Source organism: Clarias gariepinus, chromosome 6 (assembly GCF_024256425.1).
Source record: "Clarias gariepinus isolate MV-2021 ecotype Netherlands chromosome 6, CGAR_prim_01v2, whole genome shotgun sequence".
Classification (NCBI taxonomy): domain Eukaryota; kingdom Metazoa; phylum Chordata; class Actinopteri; order Siluriformes; family Clariidae; genus Clarias; species Clarias gariepinus.
The window spans coordinates 28,826,988-28,849,375 of record NC_071105.1 but is presented as its reverse complement, the minus strand read 5'-3'; the positions used below and the strand labels follow the sequence as shown (position 1 = coordinate 28,849,375).

The following is a 22,388-nucleotide window of genomic DNA, read 5'->3' as shown; positions in this document are numbered from 1 at the left end:
TTTCTCTGGAATAGTCAGGACTCTTCAGAACATGTGTCCTTTTTCTAATTAGCCTCACTAATAAGTGGTTTCTTATAGTGACAACTGTGGCCATTTAAATTTTAATGTAATCTCCGTGTTTACGTGATAATTAATAATTTTTTTTCTGACCATGTTTTGTGCACGTTGCATTAAAATGACCCTTTTGACAGGCCTCCTGTGACCCTCTGTAGAATAAGCAGTATAGAGGATGGGAGTAAGTGAGAGATAATTTTAGTTTACAAATGATCAAAGACCACTGAAATAATCTACAAACACTGATTTAGGACGAGTCTGCTTTTAATTTTTTTTTTTTTTTTTTGCCATTAGAGTCATTCATACCTTTACTTAAGTGTAACTTGTAATGACACACAAGTTAACCAACCCACAGATCACTGTTAGTCAATGACTTAACATATTCACAGGGTATATATTCCTGCCACTGTGATGATGAGAGATGCAACATCTTCAGAAACTGAAAGCAAGTGTTCAGGATAACCATGACTAGGATGACTGAGAATCTTTATTAGGGGTGAAAGCCAGAATCATCTTCCCTTACTGCCAAAAGAGGCTTAGGGACAGGGGCATCTGCAGGATTACATTTCATAGTAAACACCAGAAGTGCCACACTGTTTTTATTTATTTATTTATTTTTGTTATTGCATGTGACTACGAAAGTGCATTGCTGCCCACACTGCTGTGTTATAAATGTCTCACATTTTTATGTGAAAGGTTTATTGGTATATAAAGATTTTAAGATATTTTTATGGTTTATCAAGATATAAATAGAAGAGATACTTATGCTTTTATTATCACTACCAGCCTATAAGCCACTAGCACTTCTAGGCAAAAGCAACTAGAACAGTGTACCCACAATTAAACAAATCTAAAATGTAATCGCTATTCAGTTTCTACTGCTCTCATTACCATTATTCATATACATCACATTAACATTATTCAATGTGATTAATATAGGTGATTTAGGTTAAATTTGATTGTTTTGTGTCAGTGTGGCATGCCAGGGTGGTGGTTACTAGTAAAGTTAGTAATAAAGTATAACTGGATCCAGTACCTGTGTGAGAACCAGTGTATTGCTTTAGTTCACCCTCTGCCTGATGCTTCATTCTGTTCTGAAGAATTTCTTTAAAGTGATCTACAACAAATATAAAATACAGTGAAATGTCGTACATTGGTTCTGGTTCTGTGGATGTGCATTAACCAATAACCAAATAAAACAAATTCACAAATCAATAAAAATGTCTTGTAAAAAAACGGACAAATGAATCGTCAACATCGCCGTTTTATTTGGGGAGGCCTAAAGCATTTTATAAGGCACCTGTTGGTCATCAAGATATCCAATCTTCTTTAAGCAATGCACGTCTGAGCAGCAAGTGGTCAGTGTTGTCTGTGTGTAAACCAGTTGCCTTACACCCTCAAAAAAAATAACACAGCTTATGTCTCATGTGACAGTAACACAGAGCCCAAATAAACAGTAGAAGAAAATGCTTAAACAACTCAGGATAAATACAAAAATACTTTTAACTGAAATCCAGTACATATGGTGCTGTGTACTGTAGTTTTCAATAAGAAGTATGAACACTATGTCCATCTGAACAGAAAAATATCATGTAACATCATTTGCTGATGCACAGTACCTCTATAAAGTAAAATTCCCCACCAGATATGAGGTAAAGTGCAGACTGACGAGAAGAAATGTATAAAATGAAGTCGATGCATTATAAATAGATAAATCTTGTTATACATTTAAATTATTTAATATGCTGAATATTTACAGTTAATCAATTCTGTATGATTAGAATCCAGAATAAAAGTCATATTCACTTTCTATTTTTACATCATTTGTAGGTTATATGGGTTTTACATCTTCTGAAAGTAATTACTCAGTTATATTACATGGTGGCAACGAGAGTCACGGTTGGGGCGGAGACACCCGTGTAGCCCCGCCCATCATGTTTGAAATGTAGCCCCGCCCTGATTCCTCCCCGGGGCTTCTCCCTGGGAAGTTTGTTAAAGCACTGACCCCCCATTCAGTAATTTACAAACGCGGTAGAGGGCGTTGTTGGTAATCCAACGTTAGGACACAGGTATTTATGAGTATTATACGGAGCCAGAAAAGGTGTAATCTTTTGCGCAACTCTTGATGTAAAACCAATCATTTAAATGAAGTGATTGAGTTTAATCACAAAGCCTCTGCCACACATGGATGCGATATGAGAGATCAACTAAGTAAATATAAAGGGGAACTATCATCACCGCAACGCCCCATTACATGTGCCAAGCCCCTACCTACTGCTATATAAAGCTCAGGTCTCTGATCATGTGCTGTTCATGTTGCTGCCTAACGGACATCATCATGCTGTGGTTGTTCCTTACCTACCTGTTGACACTGTCTGGTGTTTTTGCCGGACGCTATTTTAACGAAGACCAACCGTGTTTCAAACCTTTACCGAGAAGAAGTCAACTGGGAGTCAAGTAAGACCTTTTAATTCACTTTATTTATTATTATTTTTTTTAATTACTTCATTTCATTGTTAGTTTAGAAAGACGCCGGGTTTGTGTTAAAAGTGTTGCTCTGAGGGTTTGTGGTTGTTAGTGTAGTGTGAGTTTCACAGGGAAATGATTGTTAGCACCTTTTGTGTGAGCAACATTCTTTTAGCTGCGTGCTAAACATCATCAACTTTCGAGCCTTTGAAGAAGAGCTTGTTAAAGATAGAATAGAAGCACGTAAGCTCTTTAATGTCTGTAAAAGATCATTTAGGAAAGGAAGGACACAAAACACGCCTGAAACAAATCTGTAAAGTATCTGATGCTGTATAATATTCGAATGAAACCTCGACAGATATTAGGAAGATAAAATGCCAGGTACAGTGGATCATATTTCAGAAGGGTGTAGTGGGGGATCATGTGCTGTGTCTCATGCAGTTCTCAATCTAGCTGAAACCATTTCCCCCCTTTGTTTATTAATCAGTTTTACAACGCACCCTGCTTTAGTTCCTTCATTTACTTCCTTAGCTGAATCATAGTCTGTGAATTTTAAAAGATTTGCTTTTGCGATTGATTTGTTTACACAAGTTGACACATTTATCATTTTATCAGGCTTTTGATTCTCTCTCTTTCGTCGCTAAAAGCAAACAATCCAGTTTGGTTGCGTTTGTGCCAGTTTGAAATGGATCTGTTTTCTCAGGACTGTTCCGCGTCTTCATGATCACGTGAGGGTTGTGGAGCTGCCCAAAGCATGGGACTGGAGAAATGTCAACGGCACCAACTTTGTCAGTACTACTCGCAATCAGCACATCCCCCAGTACTGTGGGTCCTGCTGGGCTCATGGATCCACAAGCGCACTGGCAGGTACACTCGCATGGGGGAAATGTTTCATGCAGAACTTTCAAAGGTGTTTCTTACAAGTAGTGTTGAAAAGTCAAATGCGTTTTAGTAATAATTTACCGTCTCATGACTACAGGTTCATAATGGGGGATGGGATCTTTTTTTTAACTGTCATATGTCAAGTCATTCAACACATGACTTGCACATGAACTGGCAAAACCACACTTCCTCGGAAAAAAACAAGGAAGTGAGAGAGAAACTAGAATTGATCATGTGACCATCATGTGACTTATGATGATCATATGAGATAAGAATTAAAAGAATTGGTAGATGTTTGGGGCCGATGTTGTTCAGGTAATTAAGGTTTTTGTTCTCCTCATATTGTTGATTCTATAAAAAGCTTGTCTTTGTTATTTAATACAGATCGCATTAATATCAAGAGGAAGGGAGTGTGGCCATCTGCATACCTCTCAGTCCAGAATGTTATTGATTGTGGGAATGCTGGTACCTGTCATGGGGGCGATCACTCTGGTGTGTGGGAATATGCCAACCGCCAAGGCATTCCGGATGAAACGTGCAACAACTACCAGGCCAAAGACCAACGTAAGAAATTAAATAGAAACATACACAATTAATAATAATAAAAAAAAAAGTCTAATATCATTAATACACTTGATTAAGATATGAGGCTATTCATGAACAGTAAGTATGTGGGAGTAAAAGTGTTGTTTTGGGAGCATAAGGAATAATTTTTACACATGAATTTGCCACCATGTTGCCCACCATAATCAAGGCTAGTGGCAGTTCAACGGAAAATATAGTGTGCAACACTTTCTGGCCAGGCTGTGTACAAAATTAGTTTTCAGGGTGTATACCTGTATTCACTTAAAATTTTGTCTAATTCCACTGAAAGTGAAACATGATCGCTCTTCTGTGTGCATGCTTTCAGAATGCAAGCCATTTAACCAGTGTGGCACATGCACTACATTTGGTCAGTGCAATGTTGTGAAGAATTACACTCTCTGGAAGGTGGGAGACTATGGCTCCGTCAGTGGCCTGGAGAAGATGAAAGCTGAGATTTATGCTTCGGGACCCATCAGGTACATGAAAAGAAATATGACTGATCCTTTTCATTATTTGGTTTTACTGGTTATGCTTTTTCAATTTGCATACAAAACCAGTATGGATGCATTGGAGTGTAATTACATGATTATGCAAAATCTTAGTTCCTTTTTAAAGTTTAATAATTCAGTATTCAATAATTCAGGCGTATAGAAGAATTGAATATTACACGACTACAAGTCGTTAATTGTGACTGGTCATGCAATGATGACACGCATTCACCTATACATCAGCCATAACATTATGACGACTGACAGGTGATGTGAATAACATTGATTATCTCATTAAAATAGTGCCTGTAAATGAATGGGATATATTGGGCACAGAAAAAATAAATTTAAGCAACTTTGACAAGGGCCAAATTACAAATCCAGCTAGACGACTGGATCAGTGCAACGCCAAAAACTGCAGATCTTATGGGATGTTCCCTGTCTCCAGTGGTCAGGGTCTACCAAAAGTGATCCAAAGAAGGAAAACTGGTGAAACATTAACAGGGTAGTGGGCTCAAGGCTTATTGATGCACATGGCTTCTAATGGAGCATGGATTGCTGAAAAAGTTATTGGTTGTTGTGATAGAAATGTCTCGGGGCACACAACACATCGCAGTTTGTTGTGTATGGCTCCAGGCTGTGTACACTGCTAAAAGCACCCACAATGTGAACATGAGCACCAGAACTGGACCACAGAGCAATGGAAGAAGGTGACCTGGTCTGATTAATCATGTTTTCTTTTAGATCAAATGGATGGCTACGTGGGTAAGTGCGTCTCTTACCTCATGGGTCAGGACTGTTATGGTTGCAAAAGTGGGACCTACTTAATACTAGGCAGATGGTTATAATGTTATGGCTGATGTATATCCGGATGTGAATATTCTCTTCCTGGTTGACAATACCCCATTAGATGTTGTTTATATAGTGTATTATCTAAACATCTATATCTTGTGGAGGATGTTCATGCCTATGGTTCCACAGGATCTACACAAAGTCTCACTGAAGATTTTATTTATTTATTTTAATCCGGTCGTTGTATGTATATAACTGAATAACCCTTTTTGTATAATTTTTACATGTCAGTAAATAAAATTTAGAAATGAAATGAGAAAGCAGCTTTCTAAATGTGCATATGCAAGTATCAAATGCATTTTGTTTATATAGGATTAAACCCCTTCTGCTGAATACTTTTTGTATTTTAATTAATTTTAGATTTAGTAATAAAGGTCAATTTGATTTCTTTTTAGTTGTGGAATAATGGCTACTGACAAACTGGATGCGTACACTGGGGGTGTATATTCCGAGTATGTACAGGATCCCTATATTAACCACATTGTGTCTGTGGTTGGCTGGGGTGTTGACGAGAATGGAGTGGAGTATTGGGTGGTCCGTAACTCCTGGGGTGAGCCATGGGTAAGTGTGATACTAGATATCTTAATTGTAAAATATCTATGCATTTACTTAAACGAGTCATATGGATTCCTAAATGCACACTTGGTGATCAGGGTTTGTCTGATCTATTATTTAAAATAATTTATTAGTTGGATTCTAATAAATAAATATTTTAGCAGTTAATAAAGTAAAACATGTTTTAAACACTCTAAGGTAAAACAAGTATCTTTTTTTTAATCTGAAACACTGACATCCTCATTTCATGGATTCGAAGGGTTTGTCTCACATGCAGTTATACAAGGTACAATACATAGTAAAATGTTGAGTATACAGCCTGACTGTGCAGGTAAGCAAAAGTAAATTGTGGTAATGAAAATGTACAGTTGCAGTCAGAAATTTACACCGATATCACAAACATGAATGTGATGACAATATTGGGTTTTTCAATTGTTTGAACTGGTCTTTGTCTGGGGAAAGAAAATACCAAGAATTTGGAGCAAAATGTTTAATTTATTTTGGACTTTCGAATATAAATAGAAGTTTCAAATTATAAAAAGGGTAAAAAAAAATAATAAATACACGCATACACTTTGGTTATTTCAATAAAGAATGTCTTAACCTGCCAACCCCAAGCCCTCTCAACGTCATGTGATCATGATTGACTTCAGCTGGTATCTGTGTCAATATAGAAATGGTTTAACACTTCAATTGAGCAACATAGAGTTCAATGAGAGAGGCCAAGGAGGTCAGTGCAGATCTGATAAAGGATTATAGACTTAAACAGGTTGGGAAACATCAATTCCGATTTATTTATTATGCATTTATAACAATGTAGTCAAAAAAATTGCTCTACAGAAATGTGCGTGTAATATATATAATAAGTGTGTTGATTTTAAAATGTATGTAAGTGGTATTTGAAGCAATTTTTAAATACCAGCAGATATCATACAGGGGGGGTTATAGCTACTGTCCCATGATCTGGAAGACCTAAACTGGTTACCCTCAGCTGAAAGAACATTGGTTCAGATGGCCAGGAACCACCAAGACAGGGGTGTGCCATTAACTGGAAGCTGCTGTAACAACAGAATCACTGTCTACAGTAAAGTGAGTTGCCCATGGACTAAATGGGTCCAGGAAAGATGCAATTGTCCCAAAAGTGACCCCTTAAAGACTAGATTGCTCATTGACCACATGGACAAAGAGAGGCTTCTGGAGGAGTAAACGTTAGCTTTCTGAGCCTCAGCGCTATAAATTGTAGACCATGTTTAAAAGTTTGATCAGGAAGCCAACAAATTTACCTGAAGTTTATCATTTCTGCTAAAAGCCTTTTTTTTTTTTTGTCCAAATAGAATTTAACCAAATGTGAAAGGGTGAAGTTTGCCAAAGGCATGAAAAAGTACATTTTCTTTTATCATTTTATAAAAAAATTTTTAAACTGTCCTTTAAAGTTTACATGTAAAGTGAAATATTTCAAGCCTTTTTGTTTTAATTTTGATTATGGCTTGCAGCTTAACAAAACTACCTCAGTTTTGATGACTTCTCACATAGCAGGCCTGACGTTTACTTTTAGCAAATGATTGACCATCTAAATACATAATTGAATGAGTTGACATTTAAACACTTATGATTGCAGAAAATGTTACAGTAGCATTCAGTACAGTAATAAGATGTCTTAATTACCCATGTTATCTTATTTAGATTAGGCTGCCAGTGTCTTCACTTATAGAAAGACAGAACAACACTATTTGAAATGTTTTATTTATTTCTTATGTACAGGGGGAGAAGGGCTGGTTAAGGATAGTGACCAGTGCTTATAAAGGTGGCAGTGGGAGTCAATATAACCTGGCGGTTGAAGAAGACTGCATGTATGGGGATCCTATCCTGCCAGAAGGATACATGCAGTGATCTGGAGAATACATTGAGCACACCCTCAAACTACATCACCTGCAACGCTGCACCGCAAATTCTGTGAATGATTGATCCAGCTGATTTAGGGCACTGATGGTCTGTGTATTCATTGCAATTACTAAAAAACATTGTGCAATATGCTCTATTATTGTGTAAATCTGAAGCCCCACTGCTGTTTTAATTATTATTATTATTTTTTAAGTTTCTTATTGTCCAGTGTAGAAAATTTCATGACCAGGGTCTGAAAGGTGATTTAAATACTGAAGACTTTACACCTTATTAATTTTTTTTCCCTTTTACATCTGACCTGATGTTTAACTTTTTTAAGGTTAGGAAATGATTGACCATTTGGACACTTGATTGCAGAACATGACTTGAAATTTATTAGATATGATGATTATAGAAAATATGTTACAGTAGTCTAATAAGCAGAAAAGTGTAAAGGTTCAATTTTATCCTGTTTTATTTTCCACTGTAGAACATTCCACATTGTATTGAAAAGTAATTTAAATAAAAATCCACTAAACATGTTGTACAAAGTCAGATTTAAAGGGAAAAGTATGTTTTAACATTATTATGTTTTCATTTTTTTTCCCCCTCTTAAAAAAAGCTTTGAATTATTGAGTTCGGGTTTTGCGTATTTGCCTAATAATCCCTTTGCTTCTGCACAGCAAAAGTTTAACAATTTCCTTTTTAATGGAAAAAAAGACTTTAAACAATTGCTTTTTGCCACAAACATGTTTCAAGAACAAAATGCTACCTTTTAAAAATAGCCTACATTGTGTTACAAAAATTACATTTAAACCGCCTCATTTGACATCATCTCTATCTATATTAGCATCTGAAAAGTAAGGGGTAACCATAATGATGGAATCGCTGTGCTAAACTTGAACGCATGTGGCTCTTTTTTTCTAAACTGTTTATGTCGATGCAGGGGAGCTTTCATTGGCCTCTGGATTAGATGTTACGATCCTGGTCTTCATGGCTTAAAACAGCTCCAAAGTTTCCACCAGTTAAAAGTTGTTGTCGGGGCTCAGTTTATCATGATGAAATTGGATTTGCAGTGTGCTAAAAAAAAAGTATATAGAATTTAACAAGTTCAAATTAAACTTGATTAAACAAGTTTGACAACAGATGACAACAAAGTAATATTTTTCATCTCTTCATTTCAGTATTGTATATATTTTGCTAAATACTGTGTATATACAGTAGACCATGTAGTTTTGAGAAAATGTCATGTCCTCAGATGAGGATGCTCTGGTCTCATAAGGTCAAAGTTGGATTTCGCTCAACTCAATACCTAATAACAGTGATTTGTGTCTGGCGAGAAACAAACACATTCACTTCAGGTTGTAAGGAGCTTTCACTATTTTAAAATGTTTTAATATTTCTTCTAATCCATATCCAAACTAATCAGAATTTTCGAACAGGACTGTAGATCACTCACCAATGAATTCAGTCACAGGATCATGCTCCCCTTCAGTGCGGATAGTTCCAGCTATACTGTCGTTCTCCAGGATTGGTAAAAACAGCTGAACAAAGTCGGAGGTATATGGTGGAGTGATCACGTCCAGTACCTCAAGGGAAAAAAAAAAAATTAAAACCACTTACACAGAGCAGGTTTTTGATATATATATTTTTTAAACTATTCCTGAGCATTCAGTGCTATGCTTATCTATATCAAGCCTCACCTCTGTTACAAAATATCTGATGAGCGAGATGTCCGTATTAAGTTTCTCCAAGCATTTACGCATATAGCTGACAACAGGCAGGACATATCCTCGACTTAAAAGGTGAACCATGCGGTCAAGCAAAGTCTTCTTCAGCTCCAGCTAAGAATACACGCACACACACACACACACCTTAATACTGGAAATAAATCTAGTGTATGCTGTCCACGAGTTTCTAAGTTGAAACAAAGTATGTGCACACACTTCAGACCATACTTTGTCAAACAAAGGAAAAACTTTAGATAAGTTGATAAGGAGGATTAACAGAAACTGTGTCTAACATTGCTGCAAATATAAAAAACATTTAATTTATTTAAAAAAATCACTTGCATATTTAGGCAGCTATCGTGTATCAGGAGCATAGAAATAAACAGCAAACAATAAATTCCCATGCAGATGCAGGTCAAGGGATATTAGAGGGCTATTTCAAGAAGCAGGTTTAGCAAAGTCAGATTTTAAGCCTGAACTCTGAAGAAACTAACTCCGACCTATGAAACTCAGTCTATTGGACTATTTTTTTTTTCTTACCCGTTCTAAAACCAAAAACTGAGTCAAGTTTACCCCAAATAATCAGCATACATGAAGAGAGAAAAAGCCCCTATCAGCGGAACGCAGATGGCACGAGTCGCCATGGCAACAGGAGGAAAAGCCACACTGCTCGGTAGTGATAAGAGACATAATTGAGGAAAAAATTATTACTCATTATTTACATTTAAACAAAAAGTGGCATGTCCATAATTATTCACACCCTTCTCAATAATCAATAGAAAAGTCTTTAATTGGCTATTACAGCAAATCAAACGCTTCCTATAATTGGTGTCACCCTGATCTTGCCATCACCCTGATCTTTAGCTTCCTTTCACAGAGTCTCAATTGGATTTAAGTCAGGACTCTGGCTGGGCCACTGCAAAATGTTAATGTTTTTGTCTGGGTTTTGGGTCATTGTCGTGCTGAAATGCCCACTAGTGCCCAAGCCCAAGTTTCTCTGCAGACTGTCTGATGTTGTTGCTGAGAATTTTGATGTATTGCTCCTTTTTTATGGTGTCATTTACTGTGATTAGGTTCTCTGGTCCATCGGCTGAAAAACACCCCCGAAACATTAGTTTTAGATCACCATGTTTGACGGTGGTGATGGAGCTCTTAGGGTAAAAGTCTTCTTCTTTTTTACGACAAATGAAGGCTATATCATTGCGGCCATTTTTGTTTCATCTGACCATAAAACAAAAGACCAGAAGTCTTCTTATTTGTAGAGATAAGCATTTGCAAAGGCCAAGCGAGCTTTTGTGTGCCTTATCTGGAGAAGTGGTGTCCATTGTGCAATGTTCGTTGGACTGTCTGCCTTGAGATGTTGCCACCAGCAGAGCATCACGATGGCCTTGGTAGTGATCCATGGATTCTTCTTTACCTCTCTCACCATCCTACTGGCCAACACAGGTGTCATTTTCAGCCTCCGACGACGTCCTCTGAGATTTTTCACAGTGCGGAACTGTATATATATTTTTTTATAATATTTGCATTTTAGCCACTGGAACTTCAAAACTTTTACATATTTACATATACACAGTCTGTGGGGAAATCCAAAGTTCTATACCATTCCAAATAGTCCAAGCTGTTCTAAAGCATCCTAATTACCCTGATTCATTGGGAACAGCTGTTTTAATCAACTCAACAGGTGAAAAACAGAAGCTCTTTGCTGTTCGTTTGTGGACAGTCATGGAGTCAGTCAGGAGGTCAGGAGGAAGGAAGCATATAAAGCAGCAGCGATGAAGCTGGTACTGCTAGAAAGCGCCAAGCAATAATGATGGAGACAGCAGTGAAAATAATTGAGAGAATAGAGAGCGAGGTAAAAAGATGGCAGGCATCCCACTTTCTTTTAACATGAATCGTTTACATCATGGACCATGTTAGCTTTATACATTTGCGTGGAATTTAACTGTATACTCAAGTGCGTTATAAAAAATTTTTACAACACCATCTGTTGAATTTGGGAAGTAAATAGTGCCCTGTAGTCCGTAGTATATGGACTAATGAAAAAGAAAAAAAAAATACTCATACTTCGGCAACGATACAAAAAGAATGCAAACACATTTGGTACGCCCATAATCAAATTTGGCATGCATTATCTTATCATGGAGTCATTAAGAGATGTTCGAAAGACAGAGCACAAGTAAGTTCGGTATATAAGAAGCTCTTTTAAATGAAAGTAATTTGCAGACTTTGTGTGATGTTAGAGTATGTGTAAACATAAATGCACCTGCTCCATGACGTCAAGTTGTGAATGTTCTGTTTCAAAGAGTTTGACAAGCAGCTGCAGCACTTGTGGGTGTAGGAGTTGGTGGCATGTACTAATCTGAAAAGGTAATACAAAACAAAGTGCTCTTTTCTAACAGTCTTAAACAACAGTTTAGTCGTTTATATTGCTTTAACAAAAATAATTTAATGCACACTGAACTAAACAAAATGCAAGACAAACATTAAAGTTTCTTAGTTTTTAATTCCCCTCCACATACCTCTTGAGCTATACCTAAAACAGCCGCAAAAGAAAAACAAATGACTGTAAGAGTAGTGTATATACCGAGCAACAATTTTACCTCATCCAGTAAGGCCAAATGGATAGGAGTGTGATCTGTCTGCAGCTGAAAGTAGCGAGGTTCTGATACAGTCCAGTCAACCCACTTTAACACCCCCATTGCTACTACTGGAAACCTGACACACAGAAGACTTCATGTTACAATACAGTAATATAACTAACTAAAAAGTCATAGTTTAAGTGAAATCTTGGAAAATGTCTATGTATATAATAAACAAAAGGTGTAAAGGTGTATGAGCAATCACCGGATGCATTGGTACAGAGTGCCGAGTTCTGCCACGAGTTCTGTAGCTCCTTTATTCTCATTGCAGCACAAATTATGAACAGTCTCAATAGCTTTGGATGTAGACTTCAGCTCATCCTTATTGATATTTACACGCTTGCTCTGAAAAAAAAGTAAGACACAGATCCTGTGAAATGTGACAAAAATATAAAAAATTTAAGCAATATGTATGTTAGCATCCTAATTAAAATAATCAAATTCATAATTTGTTTTCTTAGTTGGTATACATGTCTTTTGGCTAATGAATAGAACTTTACATTACAATACAATATATAAAATATATATTTTTTAAATAAGCACAAAGTTTTTACCTAACCAACAGGATGTGCGTTCATATTTATAAACAAATATTCATACCTTCTTCCATGTCTCTACCACACTGGCTGCATACGCCAGAATGTGGATATATTTGTGTTTGTGGTCCTGGTTTATCTTTGCTCCAGGTTTAAACAAAGACTGCATAAAAAGATCCAGGAAGGCTGGAACACGGATCTAAATTTTTAAAACAGAGTTATGATTAGGCTCACATAAATCACCTTTGTTAACTAGCAACCCATACTGGTATTAGTCCTCATGATGGAATCATGTACTATAAATGTAAAAATTAAAGGCTGTCATAAACAGATAACAATGATGACATATATGACATACATATGACACTATAATAAATCATTTACTTTGGGTAAACAGGTGACTAAAGCAGAAATATGAATCTGGTTGAAAGTGAATTAAGAATAATCTCAGAATAATTGCGCCAAAGAATACGACTCTGACCAGTTCGACAGGTGGAGGGTCCATACTGCTGAACATCTTAAAAAGAACTGTGATATCTGCAGGATTAAGTGCCCCTTTGGAGAGCATAGCACCAAGAGCCTGGCAGGCACGTGGGTATGCTGCCGCTGTCCCTAGTGCCAATGTGATCTGACTTGCATCATGACCACTAGAAACAAAAGAAAAAAAAACAGAATTTTTTATATAATCAACAAACAATCTATCCAATTTTAAATTTATTTACAATAATATTATTTACATTTTGTTAATTAAATGTCTAATTTAATTAATTAAAGGCCAAGTTACAATTGTGTGGAGAAGCCCTAATGTAATTTATTGTTTTCTCTTTTCCTGTACCTTATCATTATTATTATTATTATTATTATTATTATTCATGAGGAAAGCATAAATAAGAAGAGCACAAAAGAATCTCTAATTTATTAAGAGTCTCTCTCATATTATTCAATCTGGCTTATAGATATCTTTACTATCATTACCATATGACTAGTACTGGGTACAATTTTTTTTTTTATTAGTTATGGTGAAATTTTGCTTGTCATCTCTTAGAAAAAAGGAAAAGAAAAGAAATAATGTGCTATATGTGGAAGGAGAGATAAATACGAAAATGAAAGAAATAAATGTTAGAGCAGCATTTAGTGCTATGCGATTAACTTAACTTAGGCCACAGTTGTGAGGGAAAAAAACTGTGCTGGACCTTATTGACCTGACTCTTTCACCCGGTGACAGCAGTTCACACAGGGAGTAGCCAGAATATGTGCCGTTTCTAGTAATGCTGCTGCCTTACGGCTGACCGGTACATACGACCAATAATTAATCAATGGTATTTAAGTAAGCCATCTTTGTTGCACATTGTTTGACTTAATGATGGGAGCAATACTGTTTTTCCATATGTTTTTAAGAATTTTTTAGTTTTGTTACCACAGGAAAAAAATGTAGGCTCCAAAATTGGGTTTTGCATACTGTGCAATTTATCTTAAATTTTAGTGGGTGAGTCTAAATGGTTTAACAGGCTGTCGTTTTTTTTTTGTTTTGGAAATAGAATTAGAAAAAGAATGAAATATTAAACAACTCTGCATTAAAAATCTGCTAGAAAAATACAAATTTTTCTTTAAATAGTAAATATTGCCAAATTGTTTATTTTACCTCTGAAGAGCGAACTTCTGCACTTCCTGACCAATGCGACGCACAACTGATCCACCCTGCTCCTCTTGTGCCAAGATGGACATCATCGCTTGAGCAAAAAGGTATGTGTGCTCACCATGACACACCATCTTCTGCTCAACAAAAACAACACTAATTAATGAAAAAACAAACACTCAATTAATGTAGTGGCTTTAGGGAAAAAAATGATACAGAGACAGACATATTATCTGTCTTTTTTGACAGATTTGTTTGTCTAGTTCATCCCACGGCTGCTCAATCAGACTGGAATTGGGAAATTGGGAGGCTTGATCAACAACCTTATTTTTTGTTTGCTCTCTAAGCTCTATACACCACACACTGTAGTTCACTGGGTGTTCTAATGCCTTTCTATCATGGCCAGCACTAGCTTTTTAAACTTTAGGAGTCTCTTAAACTCCTAAGCCTCCTAAAAGTCCTCCTCAACACTCTTAATATTTTTTCACCTTAGTTGCACTGTTATGGGTTAAGATGCTTCACGAACATCTTTTTCTAAGATGTACTTTTTAATTTTAAGAAGAATCCTTGGTAAATGCCTACATTTCTAAAAAAAAAAAAAAAAAAAAAAAAATCATTAGAATTTTATCACTAGGAGCTACTCTTTGCACTAGAAATGTTTATGAATATGGCCCCGATTCATGATCCAAAATATGTGTCATAGAACAGGCTCACTTAATTGATGATGTAACTCGTGATGGTAGCAGCAGAAAGAAGAATACTTCTGCCTGCCAATTTACAAGGAAATGCATGCAATTTGACCAACTGACCAACTCATGCTGATAACTGGCAATTTGCTGATAACTCACATGGTCCTAAAATTAATTGAGTGAGGCAAAGAAAGACATGTGTCAGGGATCACGAGTTTGAATCCTAGGGTGCAGAGATGGGCATCTGTGCTTTACTCCCACCCCTTACTGTGCATTTATAGTAAAAGTTGTAAAATAATCTTTTTTTTTTGTTAAAGAAAAGGTGCAAACATGTTGTATGCTGACAGTTATAGCTCTAAAAAGAAAAAAAAGATCGGAATAAGCCTAAGTCAGTATGAGCAGCTCAAATTTAAGAGGGAAAAAAAAAATCTATAAAAGCAAAATAGTCTCATTAATATTTCACACAAAAGACACGATGCACACATGCGTATCCCAATTCACATGCGTGAAACCCAATTTATGTGCACAAAAAAATACATATTCATAGAAAAAACAACTCACGTGCACAAAAAAAAATATATATATATATATATATATATATATATATATATATATATATATATATATATATAGTTTAAAATTTTTGGAATGTTTAAAATTCACAAGTGCATCATGGAGTTTGAATGTGAAAATCGTCTTTCGTGTGTAAATATCCCTGGATTTGTTTGTGTATTTTTAAGACTTTGCTGGCACCAATGTGGGTCATTCGTGCTCTTTAGCCAAATGCGACCTCAGCATTTAATCAATCACAGCCCTCCAGGAGCACGGCACTCAAGGAGCTCAGCTTTGCACACCTTTTGCGCAATCTGAGGTAATTACAACGGAAATTAAGTTTTACCCACTTAAATCAAGAACAGGATGCACATCTAAGTTATCACTTCATTTCGTAATGTTTCATTAATGAACTTCGCCGAAAATAACACAGCTAATCACTTCATCATCTTAATAAACACTTCACCCTCATTAAATGTTTATACTTACATAGGTTTTAACAAAGTGGTACTGTAACAATACCATGTAATGCTTTTTTTAAAACTTACAGCAAACTCTGGTAGGTTTTTTTCCAAGTTTTGTTCTCCCCCATCAAGCAATGTGGAGAGCGAGGTACGCAACACTCGGGAGAAAACTTCTAGCTGCTGGCAGGCCGTAGACACACTTGTGATCTCCCCTTGGTATCCTGCATCTGATATCAGCTGAAAATCATAAAAAAAAACTTTGCTGATGCTTAAATACTGTACGTTTGAACTATATAGTTGAAAAAAATACATACATTTATAATTAATGGCTTATTACTTTACTTAATTACTTATTCCTCATACAAGGAAACTGATTTCACTTAATACAAAGTCTTATGAAAAGAGTTTGGTGTTACTTTGACTGTGAAGTTGAGCATCAGGCAATCTGGATGAGCTTCAGCAAGTTTGTAAAAGAGATCTCTCCACGTAGTGTGAGCAATCATCTGTTCTAACCATGCGGGTGTCTAAAAAACAACAGCACACTGCTTTCTATCAATAAACATTTATGGTATACAGCTTAATTGCTATAATTGCAAAAACTGCTTGATACTTGTCAACATTTAATCATGATAATAAAAAAACTGATCTTTTTAAATTTGAAAGCAAGATTTTACCTCTCCCTCTACTGTGAAAATAGAGTCCGCTTTTTGTGGGTCGAAGTGTTTGATGAGGAGGCTCTTCAGGTGGTTCTCTACTCGTTCCTGTACCTGAGCTGGCTCCACACCTAGATACAAGCGATGTGTTGGAGAAATGGTACTGTTTATACAGGAAGCACTGTAAATGCAGGCATATCAATATAGGTGGCTCACTGTGACTTGTATTCTCAGCATGATTGGTCACATACAATATCTGATTTTAATTATAAAAAAAAAAAAAAAAGATTTTAAATCAAAATTAATAAAATCTCAGTTTAAGTTGGGATGGCTTGCTTTCAAAGCAATAATCACAACATGGCAACAATGTGTTCAAAACATAGCAAGTATTGAAATATAAAAGAGTAAACACATATTTACCATTAATTAGGAAACTAACTAAATAGGGACAGAAAAAAAAAAAAAAGTTGCATATCTAAGAACTGCTGTAGAGCTAATGTGTCCTGGATATTAGAATGTACTTTACTTGGTACTTTACTTTTTTTAACTATTATTTTAGACGGTGACCTGACGTATATAAACTTTAATGTTGCAGTGTGTTTTCACATGCAATGCCTCAAAGCACTTTCTGTTCTAGTCAAACTTATAATTATGCTGTGAAACCATGAAAACAAGGAGGTGGGTGACATATTTCTTGTGGTTATTCATTTTTTTAAGTTGTACTTTTGCACCTGGTAGTGTCACATGTGCAGCTTCTTCTTCTGCTTCCATTATTTAATTGAGTTGAAAGTTAAAAAACATAGACCAAATCAACGAGAGACTAAGTTAGTATTTATTGTATTTGAATGACATTTACAGATTGATGAAGCCAGTAATGTGTCATACCCTAAGTCTGAAAAGAGCTTTAATGCAAAAACAGATTCAATGTCTATACTTAGTCCACATACTAAAGTTTCCATTCCTGTGACACAGCATAAGGCAGCAGTTCAATAAGATACAGTTATTTGCAGAATGACAGAGGCCATCATGAGATCAGACAAAACACACAGACAGATGCACAAACAACCAGAAAACACAATGTCTTACCGCCTTTTGTGTTCAATCTTTTGTTTGATTGCTTTCAAGTTTACATATAATCGTTATTAATTAAAGGATGTATAATTCTGTTAATCATACATCATTTGTTTTGGCTTACTCATCATCTATATATTTATCCTGTATACAGGGTGACGGGGAGTCAGGAGACTTAGGGCATGAGGAAGGGACACCCTTGACGGGGTGCCAATCCATCACATAATTGCCTGTCAGTCTCATGTTAAACTACTGACTAATACTGACTGAATTTCATATTATAGAATTTTATACCAGGACTGCATTTGTATCTTAGCTTCCTCAATCTCAACACTTAACTATCAGTGCAAAATCTACTTTTTGTACAGTTGTGATGCTTCTTCTTAGTATTGTTTGTATTAATAATAAATACTTTTTTAAGGATGGCAATAATCTTAATTGAGTCTCACCCATCTGAATGAGCCACTCTGCCAGCAGGTTCACTGTTTGGGCCACAGCAGAATAATTCTCCGACAGGAGCTGAATAACCTGCTCAGGGGAACCGCCTGCCTGAAAATAACTGAAGGAGCAAAAAACACACAAACAAACTACATGAGTTACAGCTACTCTCTCTCAAAACTAGTTAATCTACCTGTATGTAAACTTTAGGCTGTGACTTTAGCACATGTCAAAAGGGGGAAAAGAGCATCTGGGAGTTCCAACTCTGCCAAAGCAAATTAACCCTCTATAAGCTCATATAAATTTGCTGTGATGTTGTTTGTGTTCACACTAAAGATTCATTCATTTCACTGCATCTTTGCAATTTAAAATCAAACCATCTTTTAATACATTTTAACCAACAGGCTATGCATTATAAAAGGGATATTTCAAACAGGTAGGTGACTAAACCTACTCAAATCAATTTAGAATGAGCTACTGTGTTCACAAAAAATACTTCATTTTACTGTAAACGTAAAGTAATCGCAGTTCAAATTGATCCACCAATACAACTGAACGAGTCAAATTGGTAAACCACACATACAGTAGATCACAGTGAGTTACTCTATACTCAGAATAGGAAAAAAACCTGTAGAACTGTGTAGTACTCATAGACATTAAAAGATTTGTAATAAATTTTAAATGTATATAAGCTTAAGTAAAAAAAAAGTAATAATTTTTTGTTAGCTAGAGCATGCCTCTGTAAAATTAATTATTTATACCATGTAGACATCATTAAAAATCTTATTTATGGGTTTATTTAATCGTTTTAGTAAATACATTTATCTGATTTTATATTTTGTAGGATTTCATTATTCATTCCTTATCTATACCACATTATTATGTATACAGGGTACTTGGAGCCTATCCAGGAGACTTAGGGAACATGGCCCAAGTACACCCTGGACGAGGAGCCAATCCTACACAGGACACACACAAAATTTAATTATTTGTCACAGTCAAATTATTTTTTACTTTTTTGCATACCCTGGTAGGAAGCTGAGGTCAGAGTGCAGGGTCAGCCAGGATACAGCACCCCTGGAGCAGATTTTAGGTTAAGGGCTCAACAGTAGCAACTTGGCAGTGGTGAGGCTTAAAACCCTGACCTTCCAATCAGTAATGCAGCGCCAAGACTGCCCCAGTGACATACACACACTACAGGCAATTTTGGAACACCAACTTCTGCTTGTCTTTGGACTGTGAAGCACCCAGCGGAAACCCACCAAGCAATCTCCATGCACTCAGACCCGAAGTGGAAATCGAACCCAGACCCCGAAGGTGCACAGCGACAGCACTTTCCACTAAGCCAACTATGATGCAGTTAAATTTCATTCATGGGTGTTTTATTACTAATTTAGTTAATATGATGGTTTCATTTAAACAGAAAGAATGTAAATTGCCTTGGTTGCTTTCCAGACCCATAACATTTATGAGTGCTCAGATTAACCCTGGTAGACAGTCTGGTGGAGGTTTTGTAATGCTGTGGGAAAGGGTATTTTAGGCTCAGCTAATACCAATCAATCACTGAGGGAATCCAATGGCCTATATTTAATTCTTGTTGCCGTCACATGCATGGCATGTGTCCTCATGGCCAAAATGTATGCACCTTCTAATCACTAATTCTTCTTTGTCTTTCGGCTGTTTCCTTTCAGGGGTCGCCACAGCGAATCATCTGCCTCCATCTAACCCTATCCTCTGCATCCTCTTCTCTTACACCAATTAACTTCATGTCCTCTCTCACTGCACCAATAAATCTCCTCTTTGGTCTTCCTCTAGATCTCCTGCCTGGCAGTTCAAATCTCAGCATCGTTCTACCGATATAATCACAATCTCTCCTCTGAACATGTCCAAACCACCTCAATCTGGCCTCTCTGACTTTATTTCCAAAACATCTAACATGGGTTGTCCCTCTGATGAACTCATTCTTGATCCTATCCATCCTTGTCACTCCCAAAGAGAACCTCAACATCTTCATCTCAACATCTTCATCTCAACATCTTCAGCTCAACATCTTCAGCTCAACATCTTCAGCTCAACATCTTCAGCTCAACATCTTCAGCTCAACATCTTCAGCTCAACATCTTCAGCTCAACATCTTCAGCTCAACATCTTCAGCTCAACATCTTCAGCTCAACATCTTCAGCTCAACATCTTCAGGTAGAGGTAGCTCCGTGGATAAGGCATTGTACTATGGTTCGGAAGATCCCAGGTTCAAACCTCGCAGCCACCAAGTTGCCACTGTCGGGCCCTTGAGCAAGGCTCTTAACCCTCAATTGCTCAGATGTATAATGAGATAAAAAATGTAAGTCGCTCTGGATAAGGGTGTCTGCCAAATGCTTAGATGTAGATGTAGGTCTGCCTCCTGTCTTTTCTTCAGTGCCACTGTCTCTAAGCCGTAGAGCATCGCTGGTCTCACCACTGTCCTGTACACCTTACCTTTCATTCTCGCTGATACTCTTTTATCGCACAACACACCTGACACTTTTCTCCACCCATTCCAACCTGCCTGTACCCGCTTCTTCACCTCCTTTGAACACTCTGTTGCCCTGGACCGTTGACTCTAAGTACTTAAAATCCTCCACCTTCTTTACCTTTGCTCCCTGAAGCCTCACCGTTCCTCGAGTCCCTCTCATTCACACACATGTATTCCATCGTGCTGCGGCTAACCTTCATTCCTCTGCTTTCCAGAGCATACCTCCACCTCTCCAAATTTTTCCTCCACCTGTTTCCTGCTGTCACTACAGAGCACAATGTCATCTGCAAACATCATAGTCCATGGAGACTCCTGTCTTACCTCATCTGTCATCCTGTCCATCACCAGAGCCAACAAAAAGGGGCTTAGAGCCAATCCATGATGCAGACCCACCTCCACCTTGAACTCTTCGGTCACACTTACAGCACATCTCACCACTGTCTTACAGCTCTCATACATGTCCTGCACCACTCTAACATACTTCTCTGCCACTCCAGACTTCCTCATACAATACCACAGCTCCTCTCTCGGCACCCTGTCATATGCTTTCTCTAAATCTACAAAGACACAATGCAACTCTTTATTACCTTCTCTGTACTTTACCAGCATCCTCGAAGCAAATTCTGCATCTGATGTACTCTTTCTAGGCACGAAGCCATATTGCTGCTCACAAATGCTCACCTTCTAATTACTAATTACAACATGATAATGGATCACAACAAAAGCACAAAAGTCAGGAAGAGCAGCTGTCTTAACCGCAGGTTTCGGGGTTACACTGTGGTATAAAGGGGTAAGGAAGTGCTCACGTTTTTAGCGTATTAAACACTGTGGGCTCCATAATGTAGTCTCTACTGGAGAACTTCTGCAAGCACTCCTCCTGTACTTTATCGTCTGCCTCTGCATCCCCGTAGCCGTCTTCGTCCTACAGAAAGCAGAGGTATTAGGGAAGAGAACGCTCACAATGTCTTACATCACATTCATAAACATTAAAGAGCACAAGCACGACCAGTCTGAACTAATCGTGTTATCTTGCTTCTGAACTGCAGCTGTTAAAATGCCAAGAGGAAACAGAAATGTAGCTTCAGCTTTACAGCTCTATTCACCGCATTAGCATCTGGTCCCTCCCAGTCTCCAACACTGCTATAGTATTCTTCTTCCATAATTATGTGCGAGTCGTAAAGCAAAGCATCTAACTTGTTATGGTAGCTGCCTTAATAATCCTGCGAGACTCTAAACACTCTTGGCGCACTTGTATGACGTCATGGGACGACATCTTAGCGCGTCTGTAAGGCATTTCCCGCCATCAGCTTCTCTCAGACATGAACCAAAACTCAACATGACTGCTTTAAAGCCTTCTTGTTTCTTTCTTTCTGTGTGACATGAAATGTTTGTGACTATAGGACAATAAGTACTCTATAAATTCTCACTCGGAGGTTCTACAGGTTCTGGCGGCCCTGTTTTTGTTTTTCTAAATATGTATTTTACAAGTACATTTTATTATATATATATATATAAATTACAAATGTTACAAACATATAATATTACAGGGGAAATACGAATGAAAACAAAAAGGATATACTTATTATAATAGAGTACAAGAATTTAATTATTTGAATGCATCCATAGTTCTACCTGCTTTCCGGCTTGAAAGTCCTGTAATGTTTCAAAACAAATTCTTAAATCCACCTTGAAATGTAAGATA

General features: G+C 37.0%; 2 protein-coding genes across 3 annotated transcripts; one reads left to right on the top strand and one right to left on the bottom strand.

Moving 5' to 3' along the window:
- The first annotated feature begins 2,331 nt into the window (after nucleotides 1-2,331).
- ctsz (cathepsin Z) lies at nucleotides 2,332-8,314 on the top strand. Its single transcript, XM_053498248.1, has 6 exons — nucleotides 2,332-2,511; nucleotides 3,224-3,387; nucleotides 3,787-3,966; nucleotides 4,313-4,463; nucleotides 5,723-5,888; nucleotides 7,644-8,314. The coding sequence occupies exons 1-6, from the start codon at nucleotides 2,357-2,359 to the stop codon at nucleotides 7,770-7,772; spliced, it is 945 nt and encodes a 314-aa protein (XP_053354223.1). The 5' UTR covers nucleotides 2,332-2,356; the 3' UTR covers nucleotides 7,773-8,314.
- On the bottom strand, nucleotides 8,136-22,012 carry nelfcd (negative elongation factor complex member C/D). 2 transcript variants are annotated; one of them, XM_053498246.1, is made up of 15 exons: nucleotides 21,778-22,012; nucleotides 21,493-21,608; nucleotides 18,186-18,295; nucleotides 16,687-16,796; nucleotides 16,429-16,536; nucleotides 16,097-16,249; nucleotides 14,314-14,444; nucleotides 13,153-13,318; nucleotides 12,736-12,870; nucleotides 12,341-12,480; nucleotides 12,097-12,211; nucleotides 11,760-11,855; nucleotides 9,467-9,607; nucleotides 9,223-9,352; nucleotides 8,136-8,843 (listed from the first exon to the last, which is right to left on the bottom strand). In XM_053498246.1, the coding sequence occupies exons 1-15, from the start codon at nucleotides 21,844-21,846 to the stop codon at nucleotides 8,809-8,811; spliced, it is 1,755 nt and encodes a 584-aa protein (XP_053354221.1). In that variant the 5' UTR covers nucleotides 21,847-22,012; the 3' UTR covers nucleotides 8,136-8,808. The 2 variants fall into 2 exon arrangements, with proteins under 2 accessions (XP_053354221.1, XP_053354222.1); XM_053498247.1 differs by having other exon boundaries at nucleotides 21,790-22,009.
- Between the last annotated feature and the right edge of the window lie 376 nt (nucleotides 22,013-22,388).

Excerpts from the sequence above, each read along its gene's own strand:
- ctsz (XM_053498248.1), top strand. The coding sequence starts at position 2,357 with ATGTGCTGTTCATGTTGCTGCCTAACGGACATCATCATGCTGTGGTTG. Across the intron at positions 2,512-3,223 it reads AGAAGTCAACTGGGAGTCAA|GACTGTTCCGCGTCTTCATG; the intron begins GTAAGACCTTTT and ends CTGTTTTCTCAG. Across the intron at positions 3,388-3,786 it reads ATCCACAAGCGCACTGGCAG|ATCGCATTAATATCAAGAGG; the intron begins GTACACTCGCAT and ends TATTTAATACAG.
- nelfcd (XM_053498246.1), bottom strand. The coding sequence starts at position 21,846 with ATGGAAGAAGAATACTATAGCAGTGTTGGAGACTGGGAGGGACCAGAT. Across the intron at positions 16,250-16,428 it reads TGCTCAACTTCACAGTCAAA|CTGATATCAGATGCAGGATA; the intron begins GTAACACCAAAC and ends TATGATTTTCAG. Across the intron at positions 12,212-12,340 it reads ACTCTGTACCAATGCATCCG|GTTTCCAGTAGTAGCAATGG; the intron begins GTGATTGCTCAT and ends TCTGTGTGTCAG.